Source organism: Globicephala melas, chromosome 6 (assembly GCF_963455315.2).
Source record: "Globicephala melas chromosome 6, mGloMel1.2, whole genome shotgun sequence".
NCBI classification, from domain to species: domain Eukaryota; kingdom Metazoa; phylum Chordata; class Mammalia; order Artiodactyla; family Delphinidae; genus Globicephala; species Globicephala melas.
This window is the reverse complement of record NC_083319.1, coordinates 47,932,327-47,953,819: the sequence shown is the minus strand read 5'-3', so window position 1 is coordinate 47,953,819 and position 21,493 is coordinate 47,932,327. Positions and strand designations below refer to the sequence as shown.

The 21,493-nt window shown below is 42.0% G+C and overlaps 1 protein-coding gene across 2 annotated transcripts in view; it reads right to left on the bottom strand.

Moving 5' to 3' along the window:
* Positions 1-17,943, bottom strand: part of CEMIP2 (cell migration inducing hyaluronidase 2) — an 80,869-nt gene extending 62,926 nt beyond the window's left edge. Inside the window, exons 1-2 of one of the 2 annotated variants that reach the window (XM_030877012.3) lie at positions 17,441-17,943; positions 1,125-1,467 (exon numbers count right to left, since the gene is read on the bottom strand). In XM_030877012.3, the coding sequence (XP_030732872.1) occupies positions 1,125-1,455 (331 nt within the window). In that variant the 5' untranslated portion in view covers positions 1,456-1,467; positions 17,441-17,943. The remainder of the gene's footprint in view (positions 1-1,124; positions 1,468-17,440) is intronic. The other variant, XM_030877017.3, reaches the window with a different exon arrangement.
* Between the last annotated feature and the right edge of the window lie 3,550 nt (positions 17,944-21,493).

Genomic DNA, 21,493 nt, shown 5'->3' with positions numbered 1-21,493 from the left:
TTATTTCTCTGGAGAAAAGGGGAAAGAAAGTCAATGCTACGTGCAATGGAAAGCAATGTTGCAAGTTCTTTATGTGGTCTACTGGCTTGGCCAACAAAGATGTTGAATGAACATCTCTCTTACTTTAGGTCTATTTTCTTAGAAGTATTGACATTACCTCCTCCCAAAACCTTAAAGTCTATAAGACCCCTAAATCACCCATGAAAACTAAATAAACTAATATTTCTAAGTCTTATAACTGGTAAAATGCTTCTCAAACATTATACCCATTTAAGGAGGCACTAATTCAACAAAAATCTGTTGCAGACTATAAAAAGAAAATGCAGACCAGTATGGTACCAATCCAGTGGCCTGGTCTGCTTTTTCCACAGTGCTGAGCCCTTTGATTTTCGGAGAGACGGATAGGGTATATTATGAGGTCATTCTTCATTGGTACTATATTGAGGCTGACTGACAATAAACTTTTCAAAATCATTCAAAGTACTGCTATATTACCAACTTGAAAAGCAAAGGCCATTTAAGAAATTAAAATCTCCCTAAATGATGTTTAACTATGAAGACAAGTGTATCAGAACTTATACCTACTAATGGATCTTCTTCTTTAAGGATATGCCTTGTTCCTCAAAAATATTGGAAGCTTCTCTTTTGGAGCTGTCTCCTCAACTGGTTTCAAATGGCAGAACACAAAACGTATCACTTTCACTTATTTTTCAATTAAATATACTTTATCACTGCATTTAGTAATTTTTATTACTAAAAACTTGTGTCAGTCTGAAAATCATACCTACCACAAAAGATGAAATTGTGCTACCACAGGATTTCAAAAAAGACTCTTAAAATTACTATTTTGAAAAGAAATGCTCTAAGAAAGTCTTGAGCCCTGGGACAAAGTGGGAAAATGGAAAGGAAGAGCAGTCCTTTAATTTTGTCATTTCCAGTGGATTCCTTTAACAATTGCTCTCATTCATAAGAAGATACACCTCATATTATCTAATTATATATTAGTAAGCTAGAGCCAAGTTAAAGTAACAAAAGACTTTTCAGAATTTATTCTACTCTTTCCTTCCCTTCTTTCTTCTCCTAGAATGGGATCTGTATGCACACATGCACACATACGCACTTACCATCTGGAGCATATTTTGAGGATATTCCTAAAATGACTGCAAGTGCAACAAAAAATGAAAAACTAGTAATAGCAAAGCAAATGAAAGTATTTTTGTGCCTCTTCTGCTTTCGGCTTTCTCTCTGGGCTTGTTGTTCCTCAGATGAGAAAGCAAAGGTGGCCCGGGCTTCCGGTCTGGTAGAGGTAAATTTGGCTGAAGCTTGGCTCTTTGGAGGAGGAGGGGGACGCAGTGGGACAACCTTCCCTGGAACATAGCCAGATGAGCGATGGCTGTTTCCATTCTGAGGTTGCAGGAAAGCAGGGGAGTGGCCCCTGGAGTTAGTGGCATGCATGATATACTGTCACTGTGAAAAGAAAAGAAAATTAAGGCTCAGAAATGTGAGAATTGTAATGGCTTTTTTTTAGTATTGTGGTAAAATATACATAACATGAAGCTTATCATTTTAACCATTTTTAAACGTAAAATCAGTGGCATTAAGCACATTCACAATGTTGTACAACCATTACAACCATCCATTTCCACAACATTTGCATCATCCCAAACAGAAACTCTATAGCCATTAGGCAATAACATTCCCCACTTCGCCCCAGTCCCTGGTAACCACTGTAATGACTTTTTGAAAATATCAAGTCAGCTTACATCCTGGTATAATAAACTATGTCAACAATCACCTCCACTAATTGTCTTCTAATGCCATGGCTCTTCCACACTGCACATTATAATAAGCCACTAACGTTAATGCCCAGTGCCACACTCCCAAAATTAAGTCAGGAGCCCAGCATCTGTATCTTTTAAATGCCCCCCAAGTGACAGTAATGAGCATCTAGTTTGAGAGCCACTGTTCTGTGGCAACTGTTCTCAATTGTGCATAAGAATCACCAGGGAATCTTGTTAAAAATGTAGATTCCCAGGCTTTCCACCCCAGTGATTCTGGCTCAATTGGTGGAAAGAGTGCCCTGGAGTTCACATTTTTAAAATGTACCTTGGTGACACTGAAGCAGGTGGTCACACCTTGAGTATCATTACTGTAAAAATCTCTTCAAATTGAAGTTAGAGTCCATGTGTCATATGAGAACCATAAGGTGGCCCTAACAAGTTCCAGGAGGCAAGCATGCATGTTTAGGTGTCTAACTTTTCCACAAAATTTATCTCCTTGTAAAGCAACTGAACTATTTTTAACCATGTTATCACTTAACAGACTGTGAATTCATTTAATGAGAAACTCTACATTATTCCTTTAAATCCTCAAATTTTGTTTAAAAAATAGTAGCATTCAAAGATTATGGTTAAGATGATTTCAAAAAATAGCTAACATTCATAGAGCACTTTACTGCCAGGCCCTGTTCTAAACACCTTATGTGTGTTAACTCATCTAATACGTTTAATTTGTCGTATTCATCTAACACGACACATCTATGAGTAGGTGCCATTATCCCCATTTTACATATGAGAAAACTGAGGACTAGAAAAGTTGATTCACTAGTTTACAGAGAACCAGGACTTGAACCCAAGAATTTTGAATCTAGAATTCAGGCTCTTAACAGTTACACTCATGTGTCTTCCAAAACAATTGAGAGGCAATAATTTCAAAGAATCAATTCTGCAAGGGTATAACAAGAACTGTGTTGAGTCTGAAAGGGCACCTTAATATTCTCAGAACTTCTTCATGCAGAAGTTTACCAGACTCTACATGATTCTTTCTTATCTAAGAGAAGCTGACATACACACAAAACGGCAGTCCTTTTTACTTTCTATATTCTTTATAGTAAGCATTTACCAGTTTTCGAATAAAAGAATAAGTTTTGAATGAAACCTTACTCTGTAACTTTGCCAAGTTAAAGAAAGAAAGGTAGGGAGGGAGAAAAAGAGAGAGAATGGAAGGAGGGAGGGAGGGAGGGAGGGAAAGAAGCGCTGTCATTTAATGTTCTTATTGCAGCAACTGTGAATAAATAAGAAACATGATGTTCATTACTTCCCTTCCTTAACAACTGCAGCATCTCAGAGTCACCTGACTTCATTCAATACTCTTATAATTAATCCCACTCACCTTCTGCCAAAACAACAAAAAAGGGTACTTCCAAACTACTCTAAATTACAGCAAATCCATTAAACACAAAATGTGGCCATTAAGGAAGCCACAAATAAGTGTTCCCAGGACCCAAACGACCTGGAAATTAATGGGGACAGAAAGGGAATCTAATCAGGAATTGATGCTGATTTTACATGGGGCAAAGAACTTTCTCAGAGTGTGTCTGTCAAAAACACTTGCTTTGTGGGGTTTGATTTCTGAACAAAAGTAATTATTTAGATGAAGCTTAAGCTCTATGACAAAGGGAGAACAACATGATCGAAGGTGCTGTTGAAGAAACTGCTGTATGTGTCAAGCAGCCGACCAAAATAATAGATACATCCTGCTGGAACAAATGAGAGAGTATGACAAAGACCCCTTTATGATCATCTATTAACGAAGAAAGGACTAAACTAGATACTCTTGAGTGCCAGGCTCACCAGGGTGAGAGGGGAATCAGACTATAATCTCCTCTGAAAGGGAGTAGAAATCTTTTGTTTGAAGCTGAAATCACTTGATACTTTATTGTTTCAGGGTGAGAAAGGTTGTTATTACTTAACAGCCGGGGGGCCCCTTTTGTGGGAGATAATGTCTCCAGATGTACCCAAAGCAACAGAAAAAAAGGCAGTGAGAGCCTAAATGAAGTCACCATCCCACTGGGAAAAATATTTGTCTTCACATTCACAAAATGGTATCCTAACATGAAAATTCAGATGGTGTCTGCCACAAACTAACATGACCAATAAATCAATGGTAATCATGGTATGTTTTCCCCAGGACCCTTCTGCAAAACTGTATATATTTTTTTCTACATATTATGAGTCCATTAGCTCTATTTTACTGAAAAACATGTAAATACATAAGCAACAAATACAATCACTATTTTCCTAAGTAACACATTACTGAAACTATGTTAGAATAAATTTACAAGAAAATAATAATATGCAGATTTTCCTCACAATTTATTACAATTTTTAAATAAGACACAAATACATTGCTTTAGGATTTCACTTTACATTTAAGAGCTTGCTTTAGTAGTATTATAAATCAATTACTTTAAAATATATTGATTGCTAGCTAGATTTCAATTATTCATGGGGAAAAATTGTCATTTCACTCATTCAATAAGCACTTGCGAGCTCTTACTGTCATTAGAGAATTGTGGTAGGGACTATGGGGGATAAAGATAAAAGATATACAGCATCCCCAAGAAATGCAATTCCTAAATTCAATTTTATTATTTATTTATTTTTAATTATTCCAAGTATTTATTTTAACAGTATTTGTGTCAATGAAATAGTATAAAAAGTTAAACAATATTATACGTAGAGTCCTAAATTCAATTTTAAATCACTTGCTTGAAGGAAGAGTGAAATTGACCAAGGAAATATCATGAAATACTGTGATAGGTTCCCAGGCTGTTCAGTCCATAAGGTTGTTACTACTGGTAGCCATTAGTTTGAACATTAGTTTATGTTCCCAAGAACAACAGAGAAACCTAATAGAGGAAAGAGGATGAAGAGTTTCCCCTGGCTTTCAAGCTTTATTCAAGGCTAGCATTAGGTGTCATTTTAAAATTTTTACTACAGATGGAAGTTTTTACTTAATATACTGTTAATTTGTTTATATCACCTGTCATTTTTTAAAGGGCTGTATTTCTAGTGGAAATCACATAGTATACAGAAGGAACACACCAGTATTTTAAGATATATTTTAAGAGTTATTTTGGACTGTGCTAAACCCCTAAACACAAACAATCCAAAATGAGGAATAACCCAAGTCATTCATATCAAATTTGGAAATACACTCTACAAAGCTTTTGGAGCATAATTTTTGGTATTTAGATGTTCCTTAGAAGAATTATCTTGTGAGTATTTATTTCCTGGATGATTAAAAACCTAGTAGCCCAAAAGGCTTGGTAATAATTAATTTGAAAATAAAATCACGCAATTAAAAATTTTCACCAGGAATTTAGGCAAAATTTAAAGTAGATATGAAAGAAATGACTAAAAGTATGAAAAAATCATATCAACTTAAAGATATGCAAATACTGAAAAAAGGGGTAGCGTTCAAAACCTAGTACTTTTGTCAAATTCTCAGTTGCCCTCACACAAAAAAATACTTTAAAATTTTGTGGTTATTTTAAATAAAATTCTTCTCTTGGATAAAAAGAGTGTATAAACTCAAACAGTAACTGTGGGAGGGGCTTACAGTTGGTAAGAGTATTCAATTAATTAATTTGATTATAAATTACAATAATCACAGAAAGTAATTTATTTTGAAATTTCAACAACATTAAAGGAGATCATAGCTGGGTTTTTTTGACCTACTAAAAAGGGGCATGATTTTAAGAAAACTGAGATAGTCTCCTATAAAGTTTTCAAATACTGTGCTATTTCATCCATGAAGGCTTCTCAGGATTCCACAATAAGTTCCCTGCCTGTTCTTCCCTGTAGTCTGTTTAAAACTCTTATTGAATCACCTTGCTGTCTGCCTTATGTTTCGGTTAATGTAAGTACGTGTCCATCTCCTGCAGTTGACCAAAAGCCTCTTGAGAGCAGGGACAACACCTTACTCTTCTTGGTATTCTCACAGGAACTTACACCCAGTAGGAACTCAGTAAGTGCTTACTGAACTTAGAACTTACTGTTTTCCTCTCACGCGCGCGTGCGCGCGAGCTCTCTCTCTCTCCCTCTCCCTCTCTCTCTCTCTCTCTCTCCCCCTCTCTCTCTCTCGCTCTCTCTCTCGCTCTCTAGCTCTCTCTCTCTCGCTCTCTGTCACACACACACACACACACACACACACACACACACACACACACCCCACACACACACACAGAGACTGGAATTTCCCATTTACTCCTTTTTCAACATCCTTGAGGCTCTGGGAAATTTGTTTAATTTCTATATTAGTTACCCTAATTTGGGAAAAATGGAGAACATTTACTACTTCAAGCAAAAAAGTCAACGCATTAATTTTTACAAAATGCTAATATGCAATCTAGTGGGTGACTAAAAGTTATTAATAACAACTGCAAATAGAAATTCTAAAGATACAGAACAGCAAACCATCTAGACAAGCTCAACTTTTCACAATATTTGTAAGTTTTAACCACACACTATGAAATGCAGTAGGTACTTTGGAAAAAGGAGATGTTCCATTCCACTTTATATTGTTATGCTGACAGCAAATAAATGCTATGATCAAAGGTAAAGTCTTCTCAATACAGAGATAGTGGCAATTAATTCAAAACTCCTAAGAACCCTTTAAAAGGGTTGAGTTTTCATTTTCTTTCTACTGCTGAGCTACAAATACAGAAGGCCAATTGCCTACCACAAGTGCTTATCACTTACACAGTGGTTGAGGACACTTGCCCTATAGCGCAAAATCATCCAGCCCCTCCAACCCAATGTAGGGGTGTCCCACAGCCCATTGCTATGCCATGCATATTGGCCCCATCATACTGAACACCTAATGAAAATGCAATACTTTTGACTTATTTAAGCCCTTTTAAATCCTGCCTACACTTGGTATAAAAACTTATTTCTGAATGGAAAATTCAGGCTTGTAGGAACACTCAAGAAACTGGCATGATCTCCTCCAGTTTATCTTTCTTTGATCAAGGACATAATTCTTGAAACAGTATCCAACCTAAAGGTCAGTTCTACAAATTAGTCTACTTTCTGAGTGTTTCGGTACAACTGGCCAAAACCTGGCTAAGGAAACTTTTCCTTTTATTAAGACTTTAGTAGGTCTTTGTAACACACTGACTGGTATGCTCAGTCACAGCAAAAATAAAAGTAAATTATGCCAGGAAAGAGAGGTGTTCGCGAATTATCATGAAAACAAATGATAATTTTGTTTATAATTACTAGTAATCACGACCTAACAAAATTCTTAACCAGCTCCTAATGGCCTTGAACTTTCAATTAATGGTTCTAACTTCCAATCTCCTATTTTTAAGAGAAGAACAAGAGAGAATAACATCAAGGTGATTTTCAGGTTTGGGTTTTTTTTGTGTGTGGGGGGGAGTAGGAGGTAGGATGTTTCATCTAGTTTTGTTTTAGATTCAGATTATGTCTGTAGTTGATAAACAATGAGCTCAACAACTCAATCATACAAAACTATGCAGTAAGAAACAAACTTAAAGTTGACTTTTAGGATCTTCAATTTCACAAACTGTCAAATATTTAAGTGTGATCAATATTCTCATATAAAGATTTTCAAATGCAAAGGATAAAACAAAGAGAGTTTCGGAGAGGGGGAATTCTCTTATACATAGTTTAGCAGAATATACTTTATTACATATTCTATTCCCAGACCAAACAAGATAAAACACATTTTTCTACAACAATGACTGCAAAGGAATTCAGCATAAATGCTAGGTCTATTCCTATAGCTATTTGAGAGAAAATAGACAGATGGTGGGGAAAAAAATAAGTTCACTTTCATTCAGAGATCTGCTTGGTTTTGTGTAAGCAGACTCGCAAAGAAATGAATACTCTGAGACTTCTAAACAGGACAGTGCCTTCACACTGTCACATTCACACATTCTCCATTATTACCCAGCGCTTGTCATAGCCCTTCTGTCTTTGTCCTTCAACTCTCCAAATCAGAATGAGTCACTAGCCCCTGCAACTGTCTGGCACATTCCCAAGAAATAAGACACTTTGCAGAGTTAGTTTACCTGCATTGATTCCTGCTCATTTCACTAAGCTGATCTCACTGAGGCCAATGTTCAGAAATAGAAGGGGAATGCACCAACCTTGAACCATAAACAGCTCCCTATGAAGTAAAAGGATAAGGTACTGAGACACTTTAATGCTAATCTTCCACCTTCTTTTCGCCACTTGGTCAATTTAGACACATATGATGAATGATATACTCAAAAGTTAACCTAGTATTATATATAAACACCAATATGCACCTGACTTCCAGTTTGGTACCGTATATTGTTCACATTATCTCCCCCCTCAAAAGGAAATAACTCTCTCAATACACACTAACTCTATTAAACCACAATACCGAGAAATCACAAGGAATATTTCAAACATATAGTCCTAAAAAGACTAAATTTACTAGAAAGAAAATTTTTTCCCACTAAGCATTTGAGTTGGAATAATTATTATTTAAAGTTAGAAGACATTTTTTTCCCTGCTTAGAAATTCACTTTTCATTTAATCTATACTCTCTTTGCTAGAAAACTATAGCCAGGAAACAGTAAATCCCTGGAAAACAAAAATTAACTATAAATACTAAGAGTTTGCTTTCCTGGAAAACAACGAAACAATATATGCTCATGGGTCTGTATTTAAGGATTTCAGATTAGCAAATTAGCTACAACTTCACTAAAGTGTATATATCCTTGGCAAATTCTATTGGAATCTCCTGTTAAAATATGGTCCATCAAAACAGAGTCTTTATTTATAATATCTAATGCCCAAAGTAAACCCAGTGAACACTTTCCCACTTTAAAGTAAGTGACCTTTAAGAAATAGTTTAATTCATTATTTTACTCCTCTCACTTATGCAAGGTACAGGAGGCAGATGTCTGATTTTTCTGCCACCAAATATACTCATTAATCCTGTCTTTTTTCAGATCCGTCCATGAAAAGCAATGCTTGACCCTAAAGCCAAGATGGCTGATAGAGCGAAAAGGCTGCAGAACATTATCCCGGGAAACAAAAGAGAAACAAAAGGGGCAAAAATACAGATCTACAGACCAAGGCGGGTAGAAAGGGTAACAACTGAACAATATCTCACATTCCTCGCCCAATCAAAAATAAAATTTTTAAAAAACAGCAAAGTACATAGGCCTCTGGGTAGAAGTAAAGAACTAAAGGATAAGCAAAACTAGAGCATGATTGTTCTTCAACTTGGAAAATTGGAGAGAGGAGAGGGTCATTTTACCTACCAGTTCTCTGCTCTTCACTTCTGTTTCCTTTCTTCCGACTATTATTCCTCAGATTCCTTTTTCTCCTTAATTCTTTCTACTGAAAGCTGTTCTTTTTTCTCCCCTCCCTCTCAAGGGTCTTTAGACCATCCCCCTTCGCCCTTTTTCCCCACTGGCTGGGAGGACACAGCAAAGAGACTCCCAACCTGCTGACAGTGACGGATGGCTGTGCAGAGGCACACAATGGCAGACGGAGGCATGTCATCAGCCTTGCAGCTGGCCTTCGAAAGAAAGAACCAAAGCCTAAGTCTGACCTGAGGGAGGCTGATTTAATTAAGGTCATAGCAAAGGGCAGAGCTGCCTGTGGGCTACATTCTCTGCCGAGCGCCAGGGACAAAGCTTTAAGATGCTTTTCCAGAAGAAAAATTCAAGAAAGTCATGTTGGTAGAATGTTGAAAGGTGGGGAAAAAAGAAAAGACAACAGAGATGTGTTTGATAAATCAGTACAGGTGTACCAAAAGTTTATGATCCAGTGACATACAGACATCAAAATGCAATGACAGTAGGAAACATATACCAAGTATGTTTTGACATGCCTTTCAAACTAAGAAATATTCCAGATGAATAATGAGATGCCCAGACTGAAGTGATCCAGGCTACTCAATCCAACATCAAAGCAAAGTTTCCATTAATGGCAGGTGCAGGATCAGAATCCAAATGTATATATATTTTTTAACCTACAACACATAGTCTATTTTTCATACAGTATATTTAAGAGAAAAGCCTTACCAAACAGGGAATGCGTTCAGGTTTGGGGATTGCTTATGAGACAAGGATTTTGCTAGATGATTGGGACCCAGCGATGCAAAAAATATACATGATCTCCACCTTCAAGAAGCGCATAGCCTAGCGTTGAGGGGGTGGGTGTCAGACGATGACACAGGTAAACAAGTAGTTACAATATATGTTGAGGCAAAGACACTAGGCTGGTGTGTCTAAAGGGGTGATAGCCTGGTTTTATTAAATCCCAAACTTACTTACCCAAATGTATACCATCAGACTACTACTAATATCTTCCTTTGCATGTGTGAACTAAAATCTACCACTGAACTCTGCCCCTAAAATGACAACACACTGGGCTTCCCCGGTGGCACAGTAGTTGAGAGTCCGCCTGCCGAGGCAGGGGACATGAGTTCGTGCCCTGGTCCAGGAAGATCCCACATGCCGTGGAGCGGCTGGGCCCGTGAGCCATGGCCACTGAGCCTGAGCGTCTGGAGCCTGTGCTCCGCAACGGGAGAGGCCACAACAGTGAGAGGCCTGCGTACCACAAAAAAAAAATGACAACACACTGTCCAACAATAACCAATATAGGGAGAAAACAACAAACTCAGGATGTCTTTCGTATGCTCCAGAAGGCTGGCTGGCAGGTGTCACTTGCAGATGAGTTCCTGAGTTCCTGGCCAAAATACAAAAAAATCACAGCCCCTGTCCTCCTAGGGCTTGTGAAACCTAGGCCTACCATAGGGACCATATACACCCCATCCACGGTCTCCTTGACATTTGTCAAATTCAGGGGTACCAGAGAGTCAAAAGGCAGGACCCCCAGTGAACGAGCAATTACTCAGCACCAGAGCAGAGGCTGGACTTTGCATGGCTGAACAGGGATAGAATACTGCCAGCAGTAGCAGGACAGGTAAACAGGGGCTGAGTAATGAGCTCAAGTGATGAGGACTAAAGCACAAACAGGGAGCAAGAAGAAATACTTTAAGGCTAAAGCCAAGTTCAGACGACATGGTAACCAGGCAGCCGGGGAAGGTTATCCATGAACTGACCATATATTGTGAAGGGGGGCCATATGGTAAGGACAGGCACTTGGACAAACAGCAACTAATATCCATCAAAAGATGTCATTAATCATGCAGATAAGATGATTTCTCTCTCATTTGGCCTTTTCACCTATACCTTCATACACAGCCCACTTGCTACCAAATTGCTAGCTTCTCAACATTACTAGCACTTCAATCTGTCTGAGTATATGGCATTGGATGGCTGGGGAATGGCTATCACCAAGCACCTATTGAACAATTAAAGCCATATCTTTTGCATTAATGAAGTATAATATTTTTTAAATCCTCATACAACGTTGACTTTATAGTGGTGGCACTGGTGGTATTAAAAACAATGGTATGTATGTGGGGGTTTTTTAGCCACAATTTTTAAAAAAATAACTCATTTTTCTAATTTATTCTGTAACCGGAATCAGGCATTTGTCCTTGTGCTAAACTTAATCTTTCCAATCTCTTAAGTGTTAATAATGAATTTTCCAACCTCGTTGTATATTGAAAAACAAAAAAACAAACAAAAAACCTCACTCATTCTTAAGGGAAGTGAGTCACCATTAGCAGAGACCATTATGATAAGAGAAGGCTTGCAGTCTCCAAGCACAAGCCAGTAATTAGGCAAGAGCCCCCAAGTCAATAATAATTTCACTCTTCGGAGAGACTTAGTAATCAGACATGACATCTAGTTTGTGGTGAATATGCATATGTTTTAAGATACTAACATCAAACTCAAAGTCAATGAGGACAATTCTTTTCTCAGTTCCTCAATATGGATTGTCTTAAACTGCAACCTTTTCAGGCAAAAACAATGTTCCAGTCGCACTTCTATGCAATGTTAAAGTCATTTTTAGGGCTTCCCTGGTGGCGTAGTGGTTGAGAGTCTGCCTGCCAATGCAGGGGCACGGGTTCGTGCCCCGGTCCAGGAAGATTCCACATGCCGCGGATTCCACATGCCATGGGCCTGTGAGCCACGGCCGCTGAGCCTGTGTGTCCGGAGCCTGTGCACCGCAACGGGAGACGCCCCAACAGTGAGAGGCCCACGTACCGCAAAAAAAAAAAAAAAGTCATCTTTAAAATACATTAAAGCTAAGACCGCCACAAGCTCTCCCAGGCAAACTTTTCATAATATAAAATCTTATCGAACGTTGCCAAAGTTTTACTTATTGTCCAAACTAAGATGAGGCCCTGATAAAGTAAATAAAGCGAAAGGTTTATCACTTGTCACCATGTAATGAAAATAAATATCTTGTTACAAGTCTGGTTAGTCTAATAATAACAATTTCAGAGCAGATTTGCCTACTAGATCAAAGGACTGATTTGCTGGGAGATAGCAATTCTAAGTTTTAAGTCATACACAGCTTTGAGTCTGTTTCACTTTTTGTAAAGAGACATTTTAATAAAGACCCTATGCCTCACACATCTTTGTATCATTCACAGCAACTTGCACAGTGCCTTGTACATCTTGGGAATGTAACAAAATATTTGCTGGGCATAGTTTCTAACAACCAGCATTAAAGGCTTCCCAAAACAAGTACAGGAAAAACAAAAGAACATGCAAACCTATTTCTAATATGCTTTTATCATATGTTTCACAACACAAATCTGAGTAATGTTTCTTACTTAGAAGAACTTGCTTCTTTTAAAAAATGTGCACTTTGACAATATTTTAAATTAGTAGACTATTTATAGAAAATGCAAGTAAAGTTAACGTTACTTTTACACTTAGTTCCTTATCTGACAAACTTATTACAAGTAGCTTGACCCCACTCTGTGCACCATATCACATCCAGATTCCCCCAAACAAAACAGAAGGTACAGTGTCTGCCTTAAACTTGGGCGCAGTGGATTTCTAAGCCAGAATGCAATTATTTCACTATTAAAACATTAAAATAACTAAATTGCTAACAAAACCAAAGAGTAACAAATTAGAGTATATTGGAGAAAAAAATATGCTGGCTGGAAATTAGGGACAAAGGGGTTCTTGTCCCTGCTCAGCCATTAATTTACTACATGACCTTACCTAATTAGTTAGCCTCTCTGGGTCTCAACTTCCTCATTTTAATATTATTTTTGAGGCCCATTCAAACTGCATATTAAGATTCAGCATGTGTAACTGTCCTGCGAACTGATTTACAGTCATATCACCCTTCCCCCCAAAAGTCACATTTAACATGGCAGTTTTAAATACTGAGTATGGATTTCTATCAAAGGCAATTTATTAAAATGTCAGATGAGCTGAAGTCCATTTCAAGCAGAGAATTAAGGCAAGTATATTAAAGCAAGTACTGCTTACAGATTCAAGTTTCATCTAGACAGCAGCTGTTGCTATTGAGAGCACAGCCTTTCTTTAATAGTGTAGTTGAAAAATTACACCTCTATACAAATGGAGAAAACTATTAAGGGTGATTTTCATGGTCTCAAAAACGCAGATGTATAGTTTTTCTTGTCCTTTCTTTTTCCTTTTCTATATTCATTTTGTTAGGATCAAGACAAACAGAAGGACTAGCCTGACTTGGGAGGGAGGGAGGAGAGTACGGACATTACAGTACAGACCCAGACAAGCCCCTCTCAATTGATGTACTGTACTAGACAGCCCATCCTTCTAATTAGCGTTCACAACCCAAACGCGATGAAAAGATTTCCTATGGCTGAGATGAAGATGCCTGAACAAGTGAGACTCACCATATGACAACAGCTGAAGACTTGCACTCAAGATGGGATTCAGCACACTCAGGAAAGGGCCAATAAAATAGAAATCTGTGACTGAGACCAATTAGACTAAGTTATAAACTGTATCTATTTACAGCTTTTAAAAAGAACATATTTTGAAAGTACCAAACAGCATTAGCTTGTATGGTACTTTATCATATACACAGCAAATTAAATCAAAGTTAATCCTCAAAGAATTCCATAAAGTTATTTTACAGATGAAGAAACAATATGTGAAGAATGTGGGGATCTGCCCAATAAGCAAATGGTTAACAATTGTCAGAGCTTTGTTTTAAACTCAATTCTGACTTCAAGTCCTCCAATCTTTACATTTCAAAATGGTACGTCTAACACCAGTTTTCAGTCCCTACTATTACGTCTGATTTAGTAAATTTTACTTTTCACTAAATTGCTTCCCCCTCCCATTCCCAATCTGATCCTCCTCTGGGTTCTTAAAGCATTCTATGCATAATTCTCCAAACACTTATTGGGCTTTCTAATTGTTCATTTCCTTTTGTACCTGAATAGACTCATTTCTTCAACAGCAGAGATTGTTTTATCTTTCTTTATAGATGGAAGCCACCAGGTTATCTTTGCTCCTTGTTTTTTGTGGGTTTTTTTTTTTGGCCTCGAGGCATGTGGGACCTTAGTTCCCTGACCAGGGATCGAACAGGCGCCCCCAGCACTGGCAGCGAGGAGTCTTAACCACTGGACCCCCAGGGAAGTCCCTATCTTTGCTCCTTGTGACCTCTGGAATTTCAACCAATTCATCCAACTCCCTCTCCCTACCAAAAAGAACACTCCACAAAGAGAGTGGGCAATCAGATTGTTTCCAGAAAGCCTGACACACAATAGGTGATTAATAATTGTTAGCTGAAGGGATGGTGGGTGGGTGGATGATGCAATACTCATAAATATTTTACAGCACTTTACAAGGTACACATTTACATACAGCAACCCATGTGAGTAAAACTGTTAACTTGACAATGGTACTTTAAATTTTCTCTTTCTGACATGTGGTTCATCATTCTCAATTTCAGAAACTTGCCCAGAGGCACATAGCTAGTAAGTAGTAACTTTTCAAATTCAGAAATGGCCCACAAGACTACCTTTCTCTCTGCTTTGTTTCCTCTTCATTTCCAAGATAGCTGGTTGAGAACAGGCTTGATTATTTCTATTAGAACATGAATGAGGTGTTGCCCCATTCTGGTTTCCTGTTGTGAAAGTTTCCTGACTTTTGAAAATTTGAGGCGTTATAGGCCAAATCAAGGAAAGAGACTCATGGGACTTCCCTAGTGGCGCAGTGGTTAAGAATCTGCCTGCCAATGCTGAGGGTTCGAGCCCTGGTCCAGGAAGATCCCACATGCCGCCCAGCAACTAAGCCCGTGCGCCACAACTACTGAGCCTGCGCTCTAGAACCCACGAGCCACAACTACTAAGCTTGCGGTCTGCAACTACTGAAGCCTCAGCGCCTAGAGCCCATGCTCCGCAGCAAGAGAAGCCACCGCAATGAGAAGCCCGCGCACCATAACGAAGAATAGCCCCCATTCGCCTAGACCCCGCTCGCCGCAACTAGAGAAAGCCCGCGTGCAGCAACCAAGACCCAATGCAGCCAAAATTAATAAACATAAAAAACCCAATAATCCTTAAAAAAAAAAGAGACTTTTACTCAATTAGCTGTGACAAAGGAAATCTAAACAAGTACCATGTAAGAATTCACTGATTCAATTTTCCTGTCCACACACACACACACACACACACACACACACAGTGCCCAGTCCTCCCCTTGCTTGCTCATTCACAGACTGTTAAAGGGAAACAGGTGATGACTCAGAGTTCACTTCTAACCTTACTTTTCTGGGCCTGTAAACACATTCAGATAAGACAGCGTCAGGTGGACTGAACTGAAAACCACAAGACTTCCAGTTACACACACACACACACACACACACACACATATCCTGTAGTGCAGGTACACAGAAAATTGAGAGGAGTGGTTTTAATGTAAAGGATAAAGCATCAAAAGGTGCTAGCCAATGTTTACTAAGCAGAGGAAGTGCACTACCTTCTGCTTTGCCCAGAAATGCACACTCAAAAGAACCCTTTGCATAGCTAATCAAAGACACAACCAAAGTATGATGCCCAGACCAATTCTGAAAACAGCAAGTTTCCTTCAAGGGTCAAACAAACATTAATAGTTCCTTTCTAGACAACCAAAGAACCATAAGGCTAAATATTTTAAATGTATTTGTTTTTATTTTATTTTTTTAACATCTTTATTGGAGTATAATTGCTTTACAATGCTGTGTTAGTTTCTACTTTATAACAAAGTGAATCAGCTACGCATATACAAAAACCCGATATCCCCTCCCTCTTGCGTCTCCCTCCCAACCTCCCTATCCCACCCCTACCCTCTAGGTGGTCACAAAGCACCGAGCTGATCTCCCAGTGCGAAGCAACAGCTTCCCACTAGCTAGCTATTTTACATTCGGTAGTGTATATATGTCAATTCTACTCTTACTTCGTCCCAGCTTACCCCTCCCCCTCCCGGTGTCCTCAAGTGCATTCTCTATGTCTGCGTCTTTATTCCTGTCCTGCCCATAGGTTCATCAGAACCTAAATGTATTTGTTTTTAAAACAGAGACATTTCCAACAGGTAACCCTGGCTGCTTTGAGGACTCAAGTCTTCACTCAGCTCAGGTGAAACCTCCCTCCATCCCCCTTCCTCTAAATTCTTCTCACTTTGTACTGGGAAGAGCTCACGAAGATAGTATCTGCACACTCTCAACACGCGTAATTATGCAACATCGCATCACAGTCACACTGAAACAAGGGGAGTGAACACAAGCCAGTGAGTGGCTCCTGTGCGGAATGAAAGTTCTTAAAATTATTAAGCACTCTATCCTTAACCCTTACTGCTGATGAAAGGAGACATATATCAAAGTCTGTTTTCCTAACCTAATGCGGAGAATTTAAGTGAGCGGCTTCCGCTCCACGGGAAATCTGGGGACACAAATCAACCCTCAGCAGACAGCATCCAGGGACGTCAGAACCTTGGTTTTATTACAAGGGGTGTAGCAACCAGCATTAACCGCAGCACTTAGGGGTCCTCACAGAGCCGGACCCCCTTCCTTTGCCAAGACCTCCCAACTTTGCAGAGGAAAGCTGGAAGTGGGGGCCAGTGCTAAGCCTTTCCCCAGCTTTAAAGAAAGCTGCACGAGACCTTAAAGAGTCGCCTTACCTTAACTAAAAGAAACTGGGGTGGGAGACGGGGGGGGCTCCAACCCAGGGTAATAAAGAGACAAAGATCACCCCCAAACGCGTACGCGCGCGCTCACTGAAGCCGAAACTCTGCAATGCACATTCCACCAACCTTTCTCTGTAGTCGGCTTCCTGTGGGGTTTATTCCCCCAAGCCAGCCCTCTCCAGAAAGTTTAAGACTGTTCACACCGACTTTCAAAGGTCCATTGTTTGGTTCCCCGTAAAAGCAATGAAAAGAGCGAGGGAGAGAAAGAAATCAAGATGTGGTTCCCAAAGACCCTTTCTTCTTATGGACAGGACTTACTCGGAGGAGTCTTGTTACTCCTAATCCAAAGAGGAGAAAGGCGGCGCGCGGTGGGAGGGGGGGAGGGTGCTGTGGGAGGCGGGAGGATTTTGCCGTTTCAATAGAAATGCCCCAATGCCTGACTGCCGGGAGCCGGGAAGGAGCGGAGGACCATGGTCCGCGTCCTGGCAGTGGCCCCCAGCGGGCAGCAAGGGAGGCAGAGAGGAGGGGGCGGGGGCTGGTGACCCCGTTGCTTCTTACCTTCCCCTCCCCCGCTTAGCGTCGGCTAATTCAGGTGCCTACACAGCAGTCCAAAGACACAGAGCCGAGCTCCTGGCGTCCCAGGGTCTGGATCTTCCCTCCATGGTCAGGGAGCCCCTCCAGCCCCGGCCTGCCGCCGCTGCCGCTTTTACGCAACTGGCAGCCGCAGCCTCTGCCAGGAGGTGAAACACTCTCCTCCCGGGAATGACGCGCACTTCCCTCCGCCTCCGCCTCCTCCAGTCCCGAGCCTCAGGGGCAAGGGCCTCAGCTTGCTCTCTCCGGAGCAGCTACTCCGCCGTCTCCGTTCCTTCCCCTCCGGGAGGAAGAGGAGGAGAATCGTGGCCCAGGCGGCTCGGGCCGAAGCGGACGCGCGACAGTGAAGTGGGGGGCGGCCGCGCGGGGCAAAGCGGGGTTCCGGGAGTCCCGCCTGTCCCTGGTCGGCGGGCGCCGCGGCTCGCTTGGGTCGCGCTCAGCCTCCGCCGCCCAGACAAGCAACCCGGCTCTGCGGGGCCGAGGGCTGCTGATTGGGCGCTCGGGCAGGCGAGACGAAGAAGGCGGGGGGAGAGGAGGAGCCTGTGGCCGGAGGAGGCGGTGACCGCGCAGGGCTCCTCCCGCTGCCCCAGCTCAGGGCGAGCTGCGAACATCGGGGCTCAGCGCCTCTCGCTGCGGCGCCCAGGAACAGCACCTGACCGCCCGGTTGCCGGAGAAGGCCCCCCAAGCAGCGCCTCCACGCTGCGGCACCCATCAACCCCAGGTTGAGCCTAACCCAGAGCCCCCATAACCTCCCAGCTGAGCTTGACTCTGCACCTTCATCACTTCCCGGCTGAGCCTGACACTGCGCCCATCACTCCAAGGCTGACCTGGACATTATACCCCTGTCACCTCCCGAGGGAGCCTGACTTTGCGCCCCAACATCTCACGGCTGAGCCAAACTGCGCCCCATCATCCCCGAAAGGACTTCCACAACTCCCGAAATTTTTCTGTGCGTTCGGCCACCGCACTACGGCTGCCCCCACCTGGCCAATCACCGGCGCTGGTTTCTTAGCCTTTTCGGGAGAACTGCCTGCTCTCGACTCAGGACAGCTCCTCTGGCAGCGTAGAGCGGTCCCAGCATCCCGCTCTCACGCCAGAATAAATATACCTACGTCTCCCCACGCCCCCTGCCCGCGCCACTCTGGAGTGGCTGCCACTTGCAGGAGTGGCGCTGCAGGCCACTCCCCCGCCCACCCCAACTGCGATGTACCTCTCTATGGACACCCACACTAGGGCTGGAATAGCCTGGCCGCCACCACAGCTGGAGCTGCTCTCACCGAGGGAAAGCTTGGCTCCCGCTGAGGGCGCGGCCGGGGCTTTATCACTCAGACCTACGAGGTCCCGGGCTAGTGACAGCAGCAGGACTGCCAAATCCAGGCTGTCGCCATCCGCCACTTAATCCAGAATTGGAAGTTTTCCCGCTAGGGAGCTCTTTCAGGGAATACTGTACAGATAGACTGTTCAGTTTTCAGGGTTGCTCTTTTCTTTTTTCTCCACCCTTTTAAAAAAACCTCAGTCATGCAACCATGACACACCCAGCAGGCGGGAAGGGTAATTCCCTATTTCGAGGGTTTTGGTTCAGGACTTTGCTGGAATCAATGTTTCTAAATCTTGGCTGATAAAATTCCTGTGGGACACTTTGAAAATTTTAGATTGCCAAACCTCACACCATCTACGGAATTAGAGATGCTGGGAATATGCAAGTTTGAGAAACAGTGCTAGAGTGCATCCCAGAATTAAATAAAACCTTGGAAAGATGCCTCTAAAACAGCAACACTGTCTAGTGCTGAGACCTTAAAGAAACCACCCAACCCTGGGAGCCACTGTCCCCTCTGGGAGAGGGAGGAATGTTCTTAAAATAAGGCAGATGGTTTTGAACCACAAACTGGGGGGAACAAAGGACTATTTTAGTAATCTAAAGGTGAGATGTCCAGGACCATGCCTTGTAAGGACAGGACAGGAACTGTGTGACCCTGTGTGGTAGGCTAAAAAATAGTCCCCCTAAGATATCAGATCTTCATCACTAGAACCTGGAAATGTCCCCTTACAAAGAAACAGGGCCCATGCAGATTAAATTAAGGATCTTGAGTTGAGGAGATTTTCCTGGGTTTTCAGGGTGGCCCTAGCTGCAATCACATGTACCCTTATAAAAGGAAGGCAGAGAGGAAAAGGCAATGTGTCCGGGAAGGCAGGGATTGGAGTGATGCAGTCAAGGAATGCCAGCAGCCACCAGAAGCTGGAAGAGGCAAGAAAGGATTCTCCCCTAGAGCCTCCAGAGGGACAGCAGTCCTGCTCACACCTTGATTTCAGACTTCTGGCCTCCAGGAGCCTGAGAGAATAAATTTCTCTTGTCTTAAGCCACCAAGTCTGTGGTAATGTGTTAGAGCAGCCACAGGAAACAAATATACCCTGTGACCTGTGCAGTGCCAACTTTATGTTAAAAGGCCCATTTTCTTAAGCTTTATTATGTGCCAGGCACTTTGCTTAGAGTTGGGACATCTCATTTAATCCTCCCAATAATTACTATTCCAATTTTAGAGATGAGGATACTGGGACTCAAAGTTTAAGGAGCCTGCCAAGTTCACACAGCAAGAGCCTATTGGAATAAAGTCAGCCAACAACTCAAACATCAAAAATAACAATTAAAAGTTCACATAAACTATTTTAATGAAAGTTTTGGTTTTAAAGAGATCTTACTTCCATAACCTATATCTATTGCCAAAACCAAAGCAAATGGATGTTGCTAGTAGGGGAGACTGTGCATGTGGGAGAAGGGCAGGGGATATAGGGGAACTCTCTGCACCTTCTGCTTTTTGTTGTGCACCTAATACAGCTCTAAATAAGTTCTATTAACAACAATAACAACCAAAAGAGGGGGACTGAATCTTTGTGTAAGCTACCTTTGAGAATTTTAAAACTTTTGTTCTTAGATATTTATCCAGAACATGGAAAATCAAAGGTCCTTTAAAAACGAAAGGCGCATGGTTTCGAAACTAACATGAAAGGAAGTTACAAAGGAGACAAAGTGAGAGGTCACAGAATGGAATTAATGTTGTCACCAATTGGGTCCCCAGGGAAGCAGGCTCTGAGACAGAGTGATGGGACGGTCATTAAGGAATGCCCATGGGGTTGACACCTGTGGAGGGAGGGACAGGAAGCAGGATGGGACAGAAGGAGAAGTGGAGCTTCAGTGTAAACCCAACAACAGGCTCAGCAGACCTCCCCTAGAGGCCCTGCAGCTAGCCTGACTCATCAGAGTTTTGGGCCTACATGGCTGGACCTTTATATCGCTTCCTGAATTAGTCATTGGATGTGGTACATTCTGGGAAGTAGTACGACTTTGGGAAGGTGACTCAGCAACTGAGGCAGTCCCTGAGAGGGCCAGCTGTCAACAGCACTCAGAGCTGAGTAGCATGTCCTCCCTTGAAGGCAGATCTGGCTGGCGAACTCCATGTTACCCACTCACACCGCAGGTGACACCCTCACCCTCACCATTGTGCTGTCTTTTCCATATGAGGAGGGAAGGCCCCAGGCTGGGTGGGATGCTCATAGGATATTTTTTGATTCCTGGTGGTGGCAGTGCTCACACTTTTGAGGCAGGATAGCACACTGACTAAGACCCGAGTCCCTTCGGTCAGATTGCCTGGGTTAGAAGCAGACTGCATAGCTCACTTGCCATATAACTTTGAACAAGATGCCTCTAAGCCTCAGTTGTTTTATTTAAAAATGGGAATAATAATAGTACCTAGCCCACAGAGTCATTATGAGAATTAAATATGGTAATCCTGTAAGGCAGGCGTCCCCAACCCCGGGTCCACGGCCTGGTGGGAACTGGGCCGCACAGCAGGAGGTGAGTGGCGGGCTAGCGAGTGAAGCTTCACCTGCCGCTCCGCGCCGCTCCCGACCCCTCGCCTTACCGCGTGAACCATCCCGCCGCCCGCCACCCCCCACTCCACTCCACCGCCCTCCCCTAGAAAACTCGCCTTCCATGAAACCAGTCCCTGGTGCCAAAAACGTTGG